This window comes from Oncorhynchus clarkii, chromosome 12, assembly GCF_045791955.1.
Source record: "Oncorhynchus clarkii lewisi isolate Uvic-CL-2024 chromosome 12, UVic_Ocla_1.0, whole genome shotgun sequence".
NCBI lineage: Eukaryota > Metazoa > Chordata > Actinopteri > Salmoniformes > Salmonidae > Oncorhynchus > Oncorhynchus clarkii.
The window spans coordinates 62,560,948-62,582,909 of NC_092158.1; the positions used below are offsets into that span (position 1 = coordinate 62,560,948).

A 21,962-nucleotide genomic window follows, 5' to 3' on the forward strand; every position below is an offset into this window, starting at 1 on the left:
GAGGAGACACTCCTATTCAAAACTCAAAAGCTTATTGTACAACCATCCAATTTACAAAAAAAAACCAGAATATGTGCGGAAATACGATTCACATCATAACAGAACACATCACTAACAGTCGTCCTCCTTCTCTACCTTCTCTTTTCTTCCTTCTTTCTCGCTTCCTCCACCAGACCGGAGATGGAGTGAACGATGCCCCCGCCCTGAAAAAGGCCGAGATCGGAATCGCCATGGGCTCTGGCACTGCCGTTGCCAAGTCTGCCTCTGAGATGGTCCTGGCTGATGACAACTTCTCTTCCATCGTGGCAGCTGTCGAGGAGGGCAGAGCCATTTACAACAACATGAAGCAGTTCATCCGTTACCTCATCTCCTCCAACGTTGGTGAGGTCGTCTGGTGAGTGTTCGGGGGGGATGGGTTGAAGTGACCACATCGTGACCCCATCGCGACAGACATAACCGTGGTTGAACGCCAATCCAGACGGAAGACAGAGATTCACTGTAGTAGCAGCCTAACTACTTGGTCACGCTCCTGTATTGGCTGTCAAGACACCACCGTGAGCAAGAACAGCAATATGACTGCCACACACAGTTCTAGTCAAAACATACTCTTCTCCTTTCTTTGTTTTCTCTTTCTTTCCCTCGCTCTCCTCATCCATCCCTCCATCTCTCTCAGTATCTTCCTGACCGCTGCCCTGGGTCTGCCCGAGGCTCTGATCCCTGTCCAGCTGCTGTGGGTCAACCTGGTGACTGATGGTCTTCCTGCCACTGCCCTGGGCTTCAACCCCCCTGACCTGGACATCATGGGCAAGCTGCCCCGCTCCCCCAAGGAGCCCCTCATCTCTGGATGGCTGTTCTTCAGATACCTCGCCATCGGAGGTACGATAGGATAAGATACCATACCATATAATATGACAGCATTTTTATTGTCCATTTGCATGGAAATGTATTCTGGGAAGTCAGGAACACATCAAAAACATTAAATACAAAACAAAACCATTACAAATGCACTGGCCATTATGCTTTCCTCCTCTCATGTTCCTTCAACAACTGTTGGGGTCACTAGAATACCACTGTGAATGCATGACCAATACATTGCCTCATTCTAAGTAGTTTGATAGTGTGGAAGTTGTCTCTAAATAGTATGCTATGGTGGATATTGTGTCTAAAGCCCCGTCTATACCTGGTGCTAACATGCAGCCTTTGTCCACATTCTAAATTGTGCCCACGTTTTTAGACAGGTGTAGACGATTAAAAGACTCCTTGTGATCTGATTTTAATCAGATCTTCCAAGTGTAACAAACAAGTGTAACAAACAAGATAACACATTTTTTACATGAACGAACAAAATTGAGTAATTCAGCATATGCTCCTAACCAGAGAAACGTATTTTTCATACCTGTCCCCCGTAGGAATCAAACCCACAACCTTGGCGTTGCAAGGCGCCATGCTTTGCCAACTGAGCCACATGGGACCTGTTAGCAGTAGTTATACATGGGGCTTATGTAGTACGCTAGTGTGGATACTGGAACAGAGTCATGTTCCAGGTTCAACATAGATGCTATGCTCACTATCCATCTCTGACCTAATTCTATCTCATGAAGCTATGTCTGACTCTCCAACCCTGAACTATCCCTGGCTCAGTCGTAAATCTAAATACAACCCTGACCCAACGTCAAACGCTTAGAGCTTTCAACCCTCACCGACTGGGCGTACAGCAGTTGTGGTCGGTGCCATTTAAGATGAGGGAGGACGATGATTTTTTTTAATGAGCATGGCTTTATTTCTATTACAGCATATTGTATAACTGTCATTTATATTCCATTCCCCCGGGCTCAATGTAACATTGATAGGTTTAGGCTACTGCGTGATACTCACATTTTCCCTATACCCATCATTAGATTTCTACATCCTAGCCTATGAATGAAAGTTTACAATGTAGTTGCAGAGGTCGAGAGAAATTTGAGTAATCAAGGTGACAGACAGTGACACATTCAATACCGCCTTCCACACTCTTGCCTACATCTAGCTGATCTAGGGTGTAATCATTAATCCAACAGTTACAAACGAGAGTTTCTCTTGGACAAATTCAGGTACGTTTGTCCCCATTTTATGTACGTTTGCTTCTGTTTAAGAAACGTTTTAACAGAATCGGCAGAATGAATATACCCCTGATCACACACAAACACAGTTCACTTTCATAGCAGCCACATACAAACAGCATGATTACTTTTCTTGTAGTATATATCCTTCTCGCATCTACGTGATCGACCTCCTTTCACAGTTCTTTTCGCTTGTGGACTTCAGTGCACAACACATCAGTTGTCTGTGACCAGGCAAAAAAAAACTTTCCAAGCCAAGCCTTCATATCATAACCGCTACACACAGCCTACATCGTTGTCACCATATCATCTAATGTCATAGTCAACATAGCTACTAGAACTAACACATTAGTAAACCCGCTACAATCACACAGTACAGTCAGCAAGCAGTTTAGCCATTGCACTGGTGGGGGCTCCAGTGGCAATACATTTATAAAACCAAAAGCTTACCTTAACTTAGAAGAGTTCAAGTGTTGGATACCCAAAGCTAGCTAGCTAACATAGCATCCCTTTCTGTTTGAGCCGGGTGTTTGAGTAGGCTAAAGTAATTAGCTGCATTCACTAGCTCAGTAAGTGGAAGTGAAAAAAAATATGCAAAGAAATATAGCTAGCTTTCTCTCTCGCTTCACCTTCATTTTTGAAGAAATTAATTTGTTCAAAACTGTTCAACTATTGTCGTTCTCTCTCTTTGAGTCAGCTACTCACCACACTTTATGTATTGCAGTGCTAGTTAGCTGTAGCTTATGCTTTCAGTACTAGATTCATTCTCTGATCCTTCGATTGGGTGGAAAACATGTCAGAGGACGGCGGAAACTAGCTGTCCTACAGCTACACCATGGTGCTACCCTACAGAGTACTGTTGATTCTACTGTAGACCTTTAATCCATTATTTGGTGTTGTGTATATTTAGTATAGTTTATCTAAAAAGGATAACTGTTTCACAACAACAAAAAACACCCCTTCCTCCTCTGAGGAGCCTCCACTGGCACACAGCGTAGACACCCCCCTCTCTACAACACCACATTCAAATTGAGCAGTGCTTTATTGGCATGGTGGTGGGACACAAACTGAAGCCAAAGCAATAATCAAATTAATGTTATACTGTTTCTGAACATCCTCGTGATAAAGGAACACAGTAGATACAAAAAAATTGAATTAAAAAGTGATGCAAAGCAAATAAACAACAAAGTATGTCATCATCTCATCTCGATACTTCCAACAGAAAAAGGAAATCAAATAGGACCAATTATAATTGAGATCAATGTTACCTGACCTCCTGTGGTGTGTGTTCCAGGCTACGTCGGTGCTGCCACCGTTGCTGCTGCGGCCTGGTGGTTCCTCTACAGTGAAGACGGCCCTGGTGTGTCTTTCTATCAGCTGGTGAGTAGCAGCATCAGATACGGAAGAGGAGGGCAAGACCTCCCACATTTTTCTTTCAATGGAAGTCAATGAACTAAGCAGACTGCTATCTCATTGGTGTCTATGGGAGAGGTACCCCCTTAAGCAGACAATGGTAAACGGCTTGAGTCGTTCATCTTAAAATCCAACGTCTTTGGTAGCATCACCAATCCAAAATTGGAACCCTATGCCTAGCTCATTGCTATCCACGTAGATCTGAATATATATATCTTTAAAAAAAAATCCTATACATTCGTGGGGGGTACGGGCTACCTAGGACTTACATTTAAATGAGTCATTCAGCAAAAACGTAGTCCGGTGAGTAGAGCAGAGGTCCCAAAAGGCACCCTATTCCCTATATAGGGCCCATAGGGCTCTGGTCAAAAGTAGTGCACTATGGGAAATTGGGTGCCATTTGGGATGTAGAACAGGGAGTGGTCTCCACCTTCACTGGGTGTGCAGGCATTTGTCTCAGCCCAGCACCAACACACCTGTATCAGATACTAATATCAGATACTAACTGTATCAGATATCAACTATTGTTTTTTATTTTTATTTTAAAAACTCGACACAATGTAAAGATTTGTCTATGGCTTCACCAAATAATTTAAGGAACCGTACAAAGTACAAAAGTGCCACTGCAGTTCCAAATTCATTGGTCATTGGTCTAAAACCATAATTATCATCAAGAGATCCTCATTTAAAATACATTAAAGGTCATAGACCATCATGATCATCATCAATCTTGGAGATTTTTCATCTTAGGTGTAGGGTCTACCTAGGATCTACATTTAAACGTCTTACTTAGCAAAAATGTACAGTGAATGATTGTGATAATCCAGTAAATGGTTCCATCCTAATTTCGGATTTTTCTCCTCAGTCCCACTTCATGCAGTGCCACGAGGAAAACGAGGACTTTGTCGGCGTCCACTGTGAGGTGTTTGAGGCCGCTCCGCCCATGACAATGGCCCTGTCTGTGTTGGTCACCATCGAGATGTGCAATGCCCTCAATAGGTCAGACTGCAAATAGAGCTAGAAGCAACTTTGGTTCCTGTCTGGTTCAATATAAAGCAATGTTTGAAGATTCATGGTAGAAATGCTAGATTCAATTAGGCATAACATTAAAAGGCCTGTTTCCCAGTCCCAGATTAAGCCTACTCTAAAACAGCACTTTCAATGGAGATTATCCATTTGACATGCTTTGTAGTGCAGGACAGGAGTAGGTTTAATCTGGGTCCTCAGAATTAGCAACATTGGTAGTTTGTTAGCACTGTAATTCTTGATACACACACAGTATATCAATTTAGAGGTGGAACATGAACAGTAAAGTTATATAAAACACTTTGTTTACGTTTATAAATTATAGCACTTCTATAACAGTGCGTTTCTAAAACACAGAGTATCAAGAGTATGATATGAAAGCCCAATCCCAAAAGTAGCTATAACGTTGAAAGTGTAGTGTAACCCCAAAGACATTGGAAGAGTAACTTTAGATTAAACGTGCAGAACAGACATTATCCTCCATCCTTCACCATGTCATCTCAGATCTACACATGCTTTAGCACACCTCTTGGGACACACACCTCTGTGGATAACAGCGTATGAACACACACATTTTAAATACTTTATTTGGATCCACAAATCAAATGTACATTTCAAGAAGGATCTAAAAATCTCAGTGCGCCCGCGCACACACACAGTGTTTAGCCAGCGTGGATTACGTAACCCCTCCGCCCCATCCCCCCCTTCCCCCTCCCAGCTTGTCTGAGAACCAGTCCCTGCTGCGCATGCCCCCCTGGAGCAACCTGTGGCTGGTTGGAGCCATGTCCCTCTCCATGTCACTCCACTTCGTGATCATTTACGTCGACCCCATGCCCGTGAGTCTGCCTGACCTCACACCACAACCCTCCGGCTCCAAGGACCACTAGTTTTGATCCTACATCCACCTCTCTGTCTTACTCTCTCGATCTCCTTCTGCCTCTCTTTCTCGCCTTCTGTCTGCTTCTCGCTCTCTCTCCCAGTCAAACATTATTGTTATACAGACATTATTGTTATCCACTCCCCTTTACTGTGATATTCAGCGTTAGAGCATGATTGAAATTTAAAGGCAATGTCGCCGCGTTATCGGCGGATTCACGGTAAACGCTACATATGTCTGCTCAACCTGAACATTTCTATCACATAATCTGTAATGAATCAGCGATACAGATTTAATAGAGCCCTAAGAGGGATAACTGAGTAAGAGTATTTGACAACTGAGTAAGGCCTAGATTCAATCTGGGACGTTATAGTGTGATTTACATTTAAAGGTAATTTCCCCGATTGAGCCGACATATGCAGCGTTTACAGTGAGTGGTCTACGCAAACACGGAAACATTGCTTTTAAAAAGGTGCATAGCATAAAAGGGCCGATCGGATTGAATCTAGCCGTAAGAGTATGTGATAACTAAGTAGTAGTATGTGATACGTGTCTGAAATGTGCCTGTCCTCTCCGCTGCAGATGATCTTTAAGTTGACCCACTTGAATGTGGAGAAATGGATGGTGGTGCTCAAGCTCTCTTTCCCCGTCATCCTCATTGACGAGGTCCTCAAGTTTGTGGCCCGCAATTACCTGGAGGGTAAGTACACACACATCTTTTCTCGATTAAATCTACACTGCTCAAAAAAATAAAGGGAACACTAAAATAATACATCCTAGATCTGAATGAATGAAATATTCTTATTAAATACTTTTTTCTTTACATAGTTGAATGTGCTGACAACAAAATCACACAAAAATTATCAATGCAAATCAAATTTATCAACCCATGGAGGTCTGGATTTGGAGTCACACTCAAAATGAAAGTGGAAAATCACACTACAGGCTGATCCAACTTTGATGTAATGTCCTTAAAACAAGTCAAAATGAGGCTCAGTAGTGTGTGTGGCCTCCACGTGCCTGTATGACCTCCCTACAACGCCTGGACATGCTCCTGATGAGGTGGCGGATGGTCTCCTGCGGGATCTCCTCCCAGACCTGGACTAGAGCATCTGCCAACTCCTGGACAGTATGTTGGTGGATGGAGCGAGACATGATGTCCCAGATGTGCTCAATTGGATTCAGGTCTGGGAAACGGGCGAGCCAGTCCATAGCATCAATGCCTTCCTCTTGCAGGAACTGCTGACACACTCCAGCCACATGGTCTAGCATTGTCTTGCATTAGGAGGAACCCAGGGCCAACCGCACCAGCATATGGTCTCACAAGGGGTCTGAGGATCTCGGTACCTAATGGCAGTCAGGCGAGCACATGGAGGGCTGTGCGGCTCCCCAAAGAAATGCCACCCTACACCATGACTGACCCACCGCCAAACCGGTCATGCTGGAGGATGTTGCAGGCAGCAGAACGTTCTCCACGGCGTCTCCAGACTGTCACATGTGCTCAGTGTGAACCTGCTTTCATCTGTGACGAGCACAGGGCGCCAGTGGCGAATTTGCCAATCTTGGTGTTCTCTGGCAAATGCCAAACGTCCTGCACGGTGTTGGGCTGTATGCACAACCCCCACCTGTGGACGTCGGGCCCTCATACCACCCTCATGGAGTCTGTTTCTGACCGTTTGAGCAGACACATGCACATTTGTGGCCTGCTGGAGGTCATTTTGCACGGCTCTGGCAGTGCTCCTCCTGCTCCTCCTTGCACAAAGGCGGAGGTAGCGGTCCTGCTGCTGGGTTGTTGCCCTCCTATGGCCTCCTCCACGTCTCCTGATGTACTGGCCTGTCTCCTGGTAGCGCCTCCATGCTCTGGACACTACGCTGACAGACACAACAAACCTTCTTGCCACAGCTCGCATTGATGTGCCATCCTGGATGAGCTGCACTACCTGAGCCACTTGTGTGGGTTGTAGACTCCGTCTCATGCTACCACTAGAGTGAAAGCACCGCCAGCATTCAAAAGTGACCAAAACATCAGCCAGGAAGCATAGGAACTGAGAAGTGGTCTGTGGTTATCACCTGCAGAACCACTCCTTTATTGGGGGTGTCTTGCTAATTGCCTATAAGTTCCACCTGTTGTCTATTCCATTTGCACAACAGCATGTGAAATTTATTGTCAATCAGTGTTGCTTCCTAAGTGAACAGTTTGATTTCACAGAAGTGTGATTGACTTGGAGTTACATTGTGTTGTTTAAGTGTTCCCTTTTTTTTGAGCAGTGTATATTATTCCTTGTAATAATATCCTGTAATATCCACAGAAATGTTCCCTCTATTTTGGGCCCTGGGCAAATGTCAGGTCTTGCGAGTGGAAACTTGAATGTTGTGAGAATTCTGTGCAACTTCCGGCGCATTGTTTACAGTGAACACTGAGGCTGTACCCTTACAATTTTAGACAGCAGCCAATAGGATATCGTGGCTATTTGAGCATAATGCCTATCAGTGGCCTACCAACAATTTTGATTTCTATGATATAGCCTACAGTAGCCTATATGGGGTGTTCAATGCAGTCTTTTAAAAAACGTTTTTACATGATGCTCTTGTATAGGAAGCAGTAACACCCCATTGCTGACCAATTGAAGACAAGGCTCTAGGGTGGACTGTAAATTAGGTTTAAGACTGTTGCTACCGCTATTGTATATTAGTCAGGATGTTAGAGGAATGAGGAGCAGGAATCCAATACTTGAGTTTATTGCACACACAAAGCACACTGGGTTGTTTGGCAGTTTTGGAGTTGTGGAATAATGTGTACTGTAGCAGTGATGTAAAAATACTTTAAAGTACTAAAGTAAAGTTTTTTTTGTTGGTAGCATGCCCCTGGGTATCCGTAATAAAAAAATAAAAAATGGTGCCGTCTGGATTGCTTAAGGAATTATAAATAATTTATACATTAACTTTTGATACTTAAGTATATTTAAAACCAAATACTTTGACTCAAGTAGTATTTTACTGGATGACTTTCACTATTACTTGAGTAATTTTCTATTAAAAAGGCATCTTTACTTTTACTCAAGTATGACAAATAGGGTACTTTTTCCACCACTGTACGTACTGTAGTTGAGGTTACGATCGAGAGCCCACTACCAGCTGCCCAGGCTAGCTGTGGCTTTGTCTACAACAAAATCACAGACTCAATCTTAGATTTGTTTTGGTTTGTTGCATTGAAAGTGGCTGATAGTGAAGATTAATCTCTTGCATCTCTGTGCGGGCTGGCATTTCTTCTGCATGGCAGTCCTGGCGGTGGTGCGTGGCCGCGCACGCAAACAGCTTAGAGTGAATATTGATCCAGACTTTCATACTTGCTTCAATTCTAAATATGAATCTATTTAATTGCAAAGTATTTCATAATAACAATGATTTATCTCCCCCACTTTTCCTATACCTGCCACTGCCTTGGCTTCCTTCCTGTTTTCACTTTGTTTATGAATCAATGGTTTTGTATTTTGTGTCTAGATGGTGTCAACACTGAATTTACACTGATAATATATAATACCCACTCTTACATGTTTTCACTAAAGTCTATGTGTGAGTGTCTTCCTACAGGTTTCTATGTATCCCCATACTGCTTAAAGTTTGTCTAATTTTATGGCTATAATGTCCCATTTAGGTAGTAATTGCCTTTGTGTACTCTTCCACCAGCAAGATCATGGTTGGGGATAAGGTTAGCCATTGCAGTTTTAACTTAATATAAAACATCTCCAATATTAACATTTAACTACGGTCAACATACAGTAAGTAGCCTATGATTGTATGGAAAAGTCAGTTTTTTTAATGAACATAGTAAAAATATTGGTATCATTTAGCGGACACGTATCCAAAACAACTTGGTCATGCGTGCATACATTTTATGTGGGTGGCCCCTGGGAATTCACAATCCTGCCGTTGGAAGCGCCATGCTCTACAGAACCACCAATATTTGGTGTTGAGTATATAAGTGTTGGATAACGTAAATTGAGCCGTACTAATATATAACTAAAATGGCCAGAATAATAGATGCATGCCCAACTCCACATCAATCAATAGTACTTCATGTAGATCTAAAAGGGTTGTAATTAATTCAAAATATGGTCATTTTTAGGCTGGGTTGGAATGTTCCCCATATTGCTTATACCTATCCTCCAAATTGATCCCTGGGGGCTAGTGCTCAATTTGGGACTTGAGTCTAGTCCTACCTCATCCGGTTGCCAATACCCTGAAAATGACAGCCATTTTCTTTCCCATGCAGTTGCTGATGACAATCTAGTAAGCAAGAAGTGGGACTAAAAGAACACGAGGAGTATAAAGGAGAGAAAAGAATGAGAAGAGAAAATGGTGGAAGCGCTTCCCAGAAACGAGAGCGCAGACCGTCACTAGAAGTGAGATTTTTTTTTTGACAAGCTCAAAGAATGAAACATACAAAAGCCACCAGAAAAAAATTATAAAAACGAACAAACAAAAAAAAATGTGCAAATAAACACTTTTTTCCTTTGTGTATGTATTGAAATAAAGTTAATATATATAGGTAAGCGTTATGAACATGAACAATATATTCAAATTATTCTGACTATTCTTAAAAAATAAAACTGTATTAAAAGAATGCGAGTGTGGCTGTTTAATTGTTATTAGTTTTGGTTTTATTCCCAGTATCTCACTTACTTACGGTCGATGAGAAGCATCTTCTCCTTTACTTTGGAGTCCTTTGGTGGCTGTGGAGATCAATCATGGTTTTACAGCTGCGGCTGCAGACCGGGCATGTGAAAGCTTGGTTGGAGGGGGGAGGAATAGCCCTGTTAGCATGCCTCTGCACGCTTTGCCTCCAGATGTATGGAGGACGAATGCACACTCCTGATGCCCATTGCACAATGAGAGCGCCAGAACGTTTGGCAGGTGGCTAGGTCCTCTATACTGGATGGATTGATCTTGCACCTCTTTAGAGTGGTTTTAATTCGGTCCTGCATCCGCTTCTTCTGGCCAACAACAGAGCGTTGGCCTTCATGTGACCATTGAGCACTTTCGTTTGGCAGTCGGCCCTCTGGCATGCGGATGACATGACCAAGCCATCTTAGTTGGTGATTGTTTAAGGTGGACTGCATGCTACCACTGCCAGCCCGTTTCAGTACCTCGGTGTGGGGTATTCTGTCCTGCCAGGTAACAACGAGAATCTTCTGGAGGCACTTTATGTGGAAGGACTCCAGGGTTTTCATGTGCTAAGGGATCCATGCTTCCCGGCTGTTTAACAGGGTTAACCCACACACACACACACACCGCTCTCTCCGCAAACAATTACACAAGAAGAACATGATCCTGCAAAGAGTAGTCTTTCAATGTATATTTATATATTACGGCAATTAGTATCAACAAGAGAGAATGCCAAATTCATTCATATTATTTTTTACAGGTTTATCTCTTTCTCTTCATTTAAAAACATGGTCAAGTCTAAAAAAGGTAAAGATGGTAATTGTGTCAGAGTGGTTTGGAACAGGGTTGTTAGTGTTACTCGCTGGTATCAACGGTCGGAAGTCCTGAGAGGTGGGTGTGTGTGTATGCATGTGTATTTACATGAGTCAGAAGTATCATAATACAGTATAACTTACAGTAGTAGATACTGGCCTTTTCTCAACATATTGCCTTTTAGTGACGTCCACTAAAGCAGTAACGGACTGTTTCTCGTCACATCTGACTAGCGGGAATGTCAAGTCAGGAACTCCAATACTAACATGTATTGACTCGGGTGTGAATACAATCCAATATTCAAGTTCTCTCAATAGGTCCAGTTTTAAAAAAGGGGGTTAAGTTTGGTCATAGAATGAGTGTTTGGTCATTGAACATGAGAAAATACATTTTAAAAACTCTCAAATATGGAAAGATGGAGGGCGCTCAAGCAACATGAGTCGAGGTGCAACCAAAAAAATAATAATCAGAACATCATTGAACAGCTCCAAAGTACAAATATTCCAAGTCACATTACAAGCGGAGGTGGTGATTCCCAATGTTGGAGAGAACTGGCCTGAGCAAGGCCAGCACAGATCTGATTCTCATTAGGAGTTGTCTGAAATGCAAGCTGATTTGTATCAGTGATTATGCACAGCTCCTTGCTCAGCCCACTCCTCTTCAACGTGGGCATAGTCATGATAGTGGTCAAATCTTTCTCTGTGGTTACTGTTGCACTTCATGTCCAGCCGCATTCTTATTGGTCACCCTTGGAATATTTCTTGTTTCTCCCGTCGCTTTGGCTCTGTTGTGTTGCTCTGATAGACTCACGTGGCACCAGTGGGCGGGGCACCCTCTTCAGGAAGCCCCTCCTCCAAGATGTCCCTGACCTGGTCCAGAGTTTCAGCCTGACGGATCAACTCCAGCTTCACCTAGAAGAAAGGGATGAAGGGAGAGAGAGAAGGAGGGGGGGAAAGAGAGGGAGAGAGAGAGGGGGAGGGGGTGGAGTAAGAGAAGAGAAAGCGAGAGAGAGAGAGAGAGAGACCATGAGGAAGGCATTTGACTATGGACCGAAATCCAGCTGGACTGGTCCTAGATCAGTGCTGTAAACTAACATAAACCAACTCAATGTGAATACACCATGAGTGGGCTGGTCCTGAATCAAGACCAATCTACTATACCTGCAGTGACTGCGAAAGCTGGACAAAGTCCCTCTGCACCGTCTGGCTGGTGTCCACCTGAGAACGCATACTGATGATCTGGCTACGCAGCTCCAAACACTGTTGCTGGAGGGACGCCTGGGAGATAGATAGATAGAAAGGGAGTGAGTGAGAATGGTAAGGGTAAGGAGAGAGAGATAAAGAGAGAAAGGTACAGTAACATGTTAAGTGTTCCCAAAGTAGGAAAGATAAGTACACAAAAGGTATAACACGGACAGACAGACGCACGCACACACCTCTATCCCTGGTCCCCCTGTACAGTACCTTGTCATGGGTTAGAGTCTTGCTGTCTCCCTGTAGGTGTGAGAGCGCCACCTTGAGGCCTTGTAGCTCGGTGCGACAGGTCTGTAGCTCCAACTGCAGCTTCTCTTTCTGACACTGGACCCGCTCCATCTCGGTCTTCAGACTGGACAGCTGCACTGCAGAGGGCAAAGGTCAACAGGACTATTTTTACTGAACGTTTATTTATCAAGGAAGTCCCGTTGAGGTCAGACGACCTATTTCACAAGGGAAAGACAATGGGCTTGTTGGAGCGGATACGTTTTGTCAAGTCACCGCCTTTCAAAAATGCATTATGTGGATAACTGCCTGAACTGCATGAAAAACCATGTGATCTAAGGTCATGCGGTTTTTGATATAGTCTCCTTCAATTTCTGCAGTTGCTTTTCACCGATGGCACCATACAGCCATTGCCTGGCAACTGGTTGGCACTACTTGTCAACCAATCAGTGTTTTTGTTTGACCCACGCGGACTCGACCAAAGACGTGACTGAAACAGGAACCAGCTTTGCCGCGACTCTAAAGCTACAGGGGATACAAATGAAAGTGATATTTGAGAACTCTGACAAATGCATTATACAATAGCTTCAGAAAGTATTCATATCTCTTGATTTATTCCACATTTTGTTGTGTCACAGCCTGAATTCAAAATGGATTTTCTCACCCATTTACATACAATACCCCATAATGAAAAAGTGAATTTTTTATTTAGGAAATGTATAGATAATTAAATACAGAAATATCTAACGTACATAAGTATTCACACCCGAGTCAATACATGTTAGAAACAACGTTGGCAGCGATAACAGCAGTGAGTCTTTCTGGGTAAGTCTCTAAGCCACGTGTCAAACTCATTCCAGGGGGGGGGGGGGGGGGGGGGGCTAGTGTTTTCGCTCCTCCCTTGTACTTGATTGATGAATTAAGGTCACTAATTAGTAAGGAACTCCCCTCATCTGGTTGTCTAGGTCTTAATTGAAAGAATAAATTAAACAAGCATACATTAAGCCCTCCATGGAATGAGTTTTGACACTACTGCTCTAAGCGCTTTGCACAGCTGGTTTGTACAACATTTGCCCATTTTCAAGTCTTGCCAGAGATTTTCAAGCAGATTTAAGTCATAACTGTAACTCAGCCATTCAGGAACATTCACTGTCTTCTTGGTAAGCAACTCCAGTGTAGATTTGGCCTCGTGTTTTAGGTTATTGTCCTGCTGAAAGTTGAATTCACTCCACGTGTCTGGTGGAATGCAGACTGAACCAGGTTTTTCTTTAGGATTTTGCCTGTGCTTAGCTCCATTCTATTTATCTTTTTTATCCTGAAAAATGCCCCCGTCTTTAACAATTACAAGCATACACATAACATGATGTAGCAACCACTATGCTTGAAAATATGGAGAGTGGTACTCAGTAATGTGTTCTATTGGATTTGCGCCAAACATAAGACTTTGTATTCAGGCCAAAAAGTGAATTGCCTTTCCACATTTGTTTTCAGTATTACTTTCATGCCTTGATGCAAACAGGATGCATGTTTTTAAATTTGTTTTATTCTGTACACTTCATTCTTTTAATTCTGTCAAATAGGTAACATGTGGAATTGTTTTAAGATGGTCATACCAAGGATCATTTAGCTTTTTGATTTAGAATTTTAGATAATTCTTTATATCTTATTTGATAAAATAAAGTGTCTGCCCAATATCTGAGAAAGATGAAAGATCAGGAAAAAATAAATAAAAATTGAGACCCATATTTAACAAAAAACCTGGCACTAAACTACTTCCATATATACTTCCATTAATATTTTTAACTGGTACCGGGCTTCAGACAAGTCTTGTGGGCGTCAAAACGACCAACATCTACAGTGCATTCGGAAAGTATTCAGACCCCTTCTCTTTTTCCACATTGTTACGTTACAGCCTTATTCTAAAATTGATTCAATTGTTTTTCCCCCCATGAGAAATCTATAAATCAATGATAAAGTCCTTGACAAAAAAAAAAAAAAAAAATATCCTTGTGTAGCCCAGCCAGAGCCCGGACTTTCCGGGAGGTGCAGATTGACTGTAGGGGGTTATTGAACACTATTATTGCACAGACTGAGTCCATGCAACTTATTATTGTTAAGCAAATTCTTTACTCCTGAACTTATTTAGACTTGCCATAACAAAGGGGTTGAATACTTATTGACTTTTGTGACCTGTTTCAAGAAGTTAGGCGCATGTCGCACGTCACTAGTTCACATTAGAGGCATTTAAAAAATAATAATAAAAATAATAAAAATGCATTTTGGGGCAGAAATGCCTTCTGGAACATGTGAACTTTCATGTGCCTTAATAACAAACTTGCATGCCATCTGTAAATAAGAATACAATTGTTCAATTACTAGCCTAGTTGGTTTAGCCACAGGAAAATACAGGAACCTTCCCGCTAGCCATGAATTGCTGAGATAGACGGGCTGGCCATGCCAAGAGATGAGTTCAGATAGGTCTGCCATTGTAGCATGCTTCTGTATATAACATAAGCTGCTCAGTAATGTTTGGATAATCCTTTCTATAGCAGATTTTTTTTAAAGATATCAGAAAGAACTGAAAAAGTGTTGCATTGCTGCTCTGAAGTTAATAGCGCTATCGACTAAGATCAGTGGGAAAAAGTTGTGATGGACTACTTTCTGGAGGACGATTGCGCGATGCCGACTCTGAAAATGATCCGAGGTTGAGAAAATCCCTGATTTAGGTAAACACATTTTCATTGAACCAGACATTGTCGTCTTCTGATGACCATGATGGGGGAAGAAACGGCAATCAACAGTGTTGTTCTCACGTTGACCGAGCTTTGAAATCAGTGGAATGCCCGGTTGAAGCAGAGAGATGATTGCCAAATGCGGAGAGTCAAAAAGGCTATTGTATAAAACACCTGTCTCTGGATTACATCTTTAAACTAAGGGCAACCATGGCATTCATGACAGAGGGAGAAGCGTTCATCCATGTACATGGGTAAGAGTCTAGCTACATTTTCAGTTATTACAAGTCTGTAATTTTGTCAGAAAATGGTTTTCATTGCAAGTTAAAGTGTACGGTTAGCTAGATAGATGGCTGGCTGGCTAGCTAATGTTACATGTATGATCTGTGTAGTAACAATATTTGTATCTCAGAAAGCCATTTGCATTGTTAGTTATAGCCCAATGTCATTGAACCTAGTTGGTTATCTTTAGCTACTTGCAGAATCATGCATGGTAGTATGAGTTGGGATCATTGTTTATTGTTTAGCTAGCTAGCTAAATGTCTAAACAAAAGACTCTCCTATGCAAGTAACCATTTCACTGTACCATTTACAACTTCTGTATCCTGTGCATGTGACAAATAAACTGATTTTATTTGATATAGTGTGTGTTTACCAGAGACGGTAATGTGAAGATCAAGATGACCTGCACCAAAGTCAGATTAGGATATAGACCAAAGACTAGATAGTGTATTTTTACTACTACTTTTTGCTACTACTTTCACCCCTTTTAATCTAGAAATCTTGGGTCATTTACTACACTGCCATATTCACTTGCTTTAGCACATGGCCTCACATGTGAATCCTTAAAGAGATGGGTGGGGCTAAGGCTTAAGCGGGTGTGAACGATGCTGAATGGGTGTGGACAAAGAAGAGCTCTCCAGGTGTACTGAAACATTCACCGGCCATTTTCTCAAACGTGGGGTTATTTTCCATTGTTCCTGAACTGCAGTGTGAGATATACCATGTTCTTGCGCTGAGTCTCTACTTTTATCGAACGTAAAAAAAATATTTTAAAACACAATTTATAATGTTGCAACATAGGACCGAATCCAGGTGGTACATTTACATTTTTTATTAATTTGTACAAATGTCAAAATACCTAATTCCACTTTGACATTACAGGGTATTGTGCGTAGGCCAGTGAAAATACATCTAAATTTTATACATTTTAAATTTAGGCTGTAACACAACAATATGTGGAAAAAGTAAAGGGGTATGAATACTTTCTGAAGGCACTTCAGAAAGAAAGTATGTTATGTTTTCAGTTTGTGAGTGTGTGATATTATGGGTAAAGAAAAGTTTATTTAGACCTTTCTTAAAAATAGCAGCTATGTTGACACTGCCATGTTGATCTGAGCTTTGCTGTTGGAAAACCACTACAGTGTCCGACTCGGCTGTGGCAGATGGACCTCCCCCAACTTCGTAGACTTTCGTCTAAAGTTGGCTTCATTAGCCTAACTACTCGAACACACCCCATGAGTTTACTACGGTCAACGCCTGTTATCAACTGCCTGTGTATTACACACACGGATTAATTCCTATGGCCTTCTTTACCACACAATTTTCTAATTCTCTCTCTCGCGCACACACACACACACACACACACACCCACCCACCCACCCCAATGTCCACTCACCTTGTAAAACTTCTGTTGCGGCAGTACCAGGGAAGAGAGAAAGAGAGAATGGTTAAAAACCAACATACAACTGGCAGTTTCTATTACACTTATCAACACAAAGAAAGAAACAAAGACACAAAGAAATTGCGAAGGAAAGGCAGATGAACAGACCGCTCTCCTCCACGCGGGTCTCCAGTTGTTCCTTTAGGTTGACGATCTCAATAAGCAGCCTCTCTTCACTGTGTGCCCCCTACAGGTGGGAGTACAGTAGAGCATACAGTAATAGTATGTTTTCTATGTATTTCAATGATTCTTGACTGTATGAATACACACACACAAACTGCACCTGTAGTGTAGGACCAAGGGGTGTGTTGGTGTCCCCTGCCCCATCAGTCTCTTCGATCTCCTCCCCTTTTAGCCTGGACAGCTCGCTACACACCCTCCTCTGAGAGAGAGACAGCTCCGCCTGGGAACACAACACACACACACAAAACACCTCAAACACACACATGGACCTCATCCCCCTCCTCCCTGGTTGGACCAGGTGCCTGTCACTCACCAGCCTGCTATGGACGGCATTCTGTGATTGGTTGAAAGATTTCTGTAGCTCCTGTAGGAGGGCCTCTGAGGTCTGAACCTGAGTCTGGAGAACTGAGACCTAACACACACACACACACACACACACACACACACACACACACACACACACACACACACACACACACACACACACACACACACACACACACACAGTAACATTCACATTCAATTCCGTGGATAACTGACGCTTCTCAATATACAATATATGCCATGTGTGTAAATGTGGGAGTACGTGTTTGTGTGTCTCGGTAGTCTGTGTGTCCAGCTCGCTCTCCAGCTCGGTCCTCTCGTCCCTCAGTCGACTCAGCTCTCCCTTCAGCTCCTCAACCTGCACATCAGACCACACCACATCAGACGCCACGAGTCCACATCAGACCACATCAGAGATAATGAGTCCACACCACATCAGACGTCATGAGTCCACTCCAAACCTGTAAAGTTTGGCTCACCTGTTTGATAGACAACGTTGGTGTTTGACTGTTTTAACAGGCTTTAAGTACACTTAACAAAAATAAATAGAACATGCAACCATTTCAAACATTTTACTGAGTTATAGCAAAATAACATTACAAAATCAATCAATTTAAATAAATGCATTAGGCCCTAACCTATGGATTTTACATGACTGGGAATACAGATATGCATCTGTCGGTCACAGAGATAACCTAACCTTTCTTCTGAAAACCAGTCACTATCTGGTATGACCACCATTTGCCTCATGCAGCGCGACACATCTCCTTCGTAGAGTTTATCAACCTGTTAATTGTAGTCTGTGGAATGTTGTCCCACTCTTCAATGGCTGTGCAAAGTTGCTGGTTATTTGCGGGAACTGGAACACTCTGTCGTATATATGTTGTCGGATGAATGGCACGACAATGGCCCTCGGGATTTCGTCAAGGTATCTCTGTGCATTCAAATGACCATCAATAAAATGCAAATGTGTTCGTTGTCCGTAGCTTATACCTGCCATACCATAACCCCACCACCACAGGGCACTCTGTTCACAATGTTGACCTCAGCAAACCGCTTGCCCACACAACGCCATAAACGCTGTCTGCCACCAGCCCGGTACAGTTGAAACCATGATTCAACCATGACAAGCACACTTCTCCAGCGTGCCAGTAGTCATTGAAGGTGAGCATTTGCCCACTAAAGTTGGTTACGACGCCAAACTGCATTCAGGCAAAGACCTTGGTGAGGACGACGAGCAAGCAGATGAACTTCCCGAAGACGGTTTCAGACAGTTTGTGCTGAAATTCTTAGTTTGTGCAAACCTACAGTTTCATCAGCTGTCTGGGTGGCTTGTCTCAGACAACCACGCAGGTGAAGTCAGATGTGGAGGGCCTGGTGTGGTTACACGTGGTCTGCGGTTGTGGGGCCGTTTGGACGTACTGCCAAATTCTCTAAAACGACGTTGGAGGCGGCTTATGGTAGAGAAATTAACATTAAATTATCTGGCAACAGCTCTGCTGGAAATGTTTGCAGTCAGTATGCCAATTGCACGCTCCCTCAAAACTTGAGACATCTGTGACATTGTGTTGTGTGAAAACTGCACATTTTAGAGTGGCCTTATATTGTCCCCAGCACCTGTGTAATGATCATGCTGTTTAATCAGCTTCTTAATATGCCACACCTGTCAGGTGGATGGATTATCTTGGCAAAGGAGAAATGCTCACTAACAGGGATGTAAACAAATGTGTGCACAACATTCGAGAGAAATAAGCTTTTTGTGTGTATGGAACATTTCTGGGATCTTTTATTTCAGCTCATGAAACATGGGACCAACACTTAAAATGTTGCGTTTATATTTTTGTTCAGTAGAAGTCCTAGTTGGAGTGTGTTTCTGTGGCTAGTGCTCACTTGTTTGCTTAGTGAATTGATGTCAGAGTGTGTGTGTTCACCTGTGTGTTAAGCGAATCCCATTCGGTGTGTGTGACCAGGCGGTGGCCGGGCGGGGGCAGGTAGATGGCCTCGGGCACCAGGGTTCCCGTGGAGACCAGGGAGGCAGTGTCTTCCTGGGGGGGTGGGCGGCGTGGCAGTGAGGGCGTGTCCAAGGAGAAGGAGGAGAAAGAAGCGAAGTCACAGTTCTGGGAGAAATAGCCCTCCAGTCCCGCCCCTTCACCCTCCCCTGGTCCCTCAGCCTCCGCTGGTTGGCTATCCCATCCGTCCGTTCCTGGTTCTCTGAGGATATTGGTGGGAGAGTCTGTCGACTGGCTCTCGGACTGCATAGCTCCTGCCTCCAACCTGTCCTTCTTTACACTGCCCTGAGAGAGAGAGAGACAGAGAGAGACAGAGAGACAGAGAGACAGAGACAGAGACAGAGACAGAGAGAGAGAGAGAGAGAGAGAGAGTCAGAGACAAGGAAATAGGTTTAGTAACATTGAGGTGAACACACACACACCTGAGACTGCACACTGGCTCTCCTCCATTGGGCACGCTCAGACTGCAGAGTAGATATTCTAGCCTCATACTGAGAAGCCGTCTCTGAGAATAGAAGAGAGAGAAATGAGATGATGACAGACAATAACAGGCCATCTAGGTGGGTCCTACACATGATCTGCGTCCCAAATGAAACCCTATTCCCCATCTAGTGCAATACTTTTGACCATAGCCGCCATTGGGAATGCATGATGAATAGAAGGTATGGAGCGACCTTTCTCACAAGAGAGAGGGGGCCCGCCCCATCTATACAATGGTAGTGAAACACTAGTATGTAGAAAAGGTATCTTCCACCTCTGACTGCATCTCCTGGTCACACTTAATATCTCTCTCTGACCTCTGAGGGCCTCCTGAAGAGACTGCATCTCCTGGTCACACTGTTTCTGCAGCTCTCCCAGCTCCTCCTGTTTGCTTAGTTCGCAGATCGTCGCCACGCCCTGCCAGTGCTCCAGCTGCGCTCGGCAACCTGCTAGCTGGGCCTGCAAGCTTTCCATTGCATCTGACAAGCAGAAAAATCGAGAGATAACATAAGATATCTGTTTATGGTGAATATCGGACAATACAAGGTTGTGAATAGAGTTCAACACTGACTTCAATGTATCTTATGAGCAGGATAAAGCATGACCATGCAAACAATTGCACTTAGTCCTACTACACAGGCTATTCCTTCCGATGTCAATAACATTACAAAACATCACATGCAAAGCAATTCATGAATGTAATAAAACACCTGTTGACAATCGAACTGACAGATAACATTGTTTTGTCTGTGTATCAGTGGAGACACGGCAATCCTTGGCACACACACCTGCCATAGCTTCTAATTAGGTTGACTGACGTTTCCACAAAATCATAATTATTATGACTAAACCCCTGCCCATTTCTACAATTTCTCTTCTTAAAAATAAGATTTTCAACCTAACTACACTGCTAAACTTATGCCTAACTAACCTTAAATTAAGACCAAAAAATATATTTTCGTTCATTCATTTTTACGATACAGGCAATTTTGACTTTGTGGCAGTAACAGAAGGGTCAAACGAGTTCACTTAGAGTGACAGCTCTAGTAATAGCAACATTTTGTACATTTTCAGTGATCTGTAGCTACATTCCTGAAATGCACACGCATTTGTGAGATTTGGTTATCACGAAGGGTTAGTTAGCTAGCAATCAAGCTAGCCTAGCTAAAACACTTGTTGATGGCTAAGTTAGCTAAGTGACATTCTTACCAGTGTCGTCATTCTGAGATTTCTCCGACGGTTCCATTATCAATCCTTTGTGTCGGATCTGTTCTGTAATGGCACCAAATGTCTTAGTCGTGAAAATAATCTGCTGTATGTGTGTTTAGGGGTCGGGTTGGTGTGAGAGCTCAAAACAGGACTTGTTCACTACTGGTCAACTTCAGGAAATAACTTTCCCCGGTTTAAGCCTACGGATATTACGTAAACATCCTTCCTAATGCGGACGACTGGATAGAATTTTCCCTTATTCTTCCCAGTTCCAACTACCGTATTGTCATGGGATGAGCGAATGATAATATGTGAAAAGACATACAGTACTACACCAGTCAAAAGTTTTGACACCTACTCATTCAAGGGGTTTTCTTTATTTTTACTATTTGCTACATTGTTGAATAATAGGGAAGACATAAACACTATGAAAGAACACATATAGAATCATGTAGAACCAAAAAAATGTTAAACAAATAAAGGTTCAATAAAAAATATAAAAAAAATAAAACAATTATTCAAAGTAGCCACCCTTTGCCTTGATGACAGCTTTGCAACCTCTTGGCATTCTTTCAATCAGGTTAACCTGGAATGCTTTTCCAACAGTACTGAAAAAGTTTCCACGTATGCTGAGCACTTGTTGGTTGCTTTTCCTTCACTCTGCAGTCCAACTCATCCCAAACCATCTCAATCGAGTCTGATGCAGCTCATCTGATGCAGCTCTCCATCACTCTCCTTCTTGGTTAAATATCCCTTACACAGCCTGGAGGTGTGTTGGGTCATTGTCCTGTTGAAAATAAAATTATAGTCCCACTAAGAGCAAACCAGATGGGATGGCGTATTGCTGCAGAATGTTGTGTTAGCCATGTTGGTTAAGTGTGCCTAGAATTCAAAATAAATCACCTCCTCCAAAAATCTCACATTTGGACTC

The 21,962-nt window shown here is 42.9% G+C and overlaps 2 protein-coding genes across 2 annotated transcripts in view; one reads left to right on the plus strand and one right to left on the minus strand.

The window, feature by feature from the left end:
- LOC139420951 (ATPase sarcoplasmic/endoplasmic reticulum Ca2+ transporting 1) overlaps positions 1–10,039 on the plus strand; it is a 31,180-nt gene extending 21,141 nt beyond the window's left edge. The window contains exons 19-25 of the mRNA XM_071171385.1: positions 174–394; positions 674–876; positions 3,394–3,479; positions 4,378–4,511; positions 5,257–5,374; positions 5,998–6,115; positions 9,689–10,039. Coding sequence (XP_071027486.1) covers positions 174–394; positions 674–876; positions 3,394–3,479; positions 4,378–4,511; positions 5,257–5,374; positions 5,998–6,115; positions 9,689–9,726 — 918 coding nt within the window. The 3' untranslated portion in view covers positions 9,727–10,039. The remainder of the gene's footprint in view (positions 1–173; positions 395–673; positions 877–3,393; positions 3,480–4,377; positions 4,512–5,256; positions 5,375–5,997; positions 6,116–9,688) is intronic.
- A 719-nt stretch (positions 10,040–10,758) lies between these two features.
- On the minus strand, positions 10,759–21,211 carry LOC139421006 (rabaptin, RAB GTPase binding effector protein 2). Its single transcript, XM_071171471.1, has 12 exons — positions 21,032–21,211; positions 20,140–20,301; positions 19,765–19,847; positions 19,265–19,627; positions 17,596–17,691; positions 17,323–17,421; positions 17,110–17,229; positions 16,935–17,013; positions 16,782–16,793; positions 12,357–12,511; positions 12,054–12,170; positions 10,759–11,804 (listed from the first exon to the last, which is right to left on the minus strand). Exons 1-12 carry the CDS (start codon positions 21,066–21,068, stop codon positions 11,700–11,702), a joined length of 1,428 nt encoding a protein of 475 aa, XP_071027572.1. The 5' UTR covers positions 21,069–21,211; the 3' UTR covers positions 10,759–11,699.
- Positions 21,212–21,962: the final 751 nt, after the last annotated feature.

What these genes read in the sequence shown, in the direction of transcription:
- LOC139421006 (XM_071171471.1), bottom strand. Translation starts at nt 21,068, where the DNA reads ATGGAACCGTCGGAGAAATCTCAGAATGACGACACTG. An exon ending in ATCTCAGAATGACGACACTG is followed by an intron (nt 20,302 to 21,031) that starts GTAAGAATGTCA and finishes TCTGCTTGTCAG; the next exon opens with ATGCAATGGAAAGCTTGCAG. An exon ending in GGGATTCGCTTAACACACAG is followed by an intron (nt 17,692 to 19,264) that starts GTGAACACACAC and finishes TCTGATGTGCAG; the next exon opens with GTTGAGGAGCTGAAGGGAGA.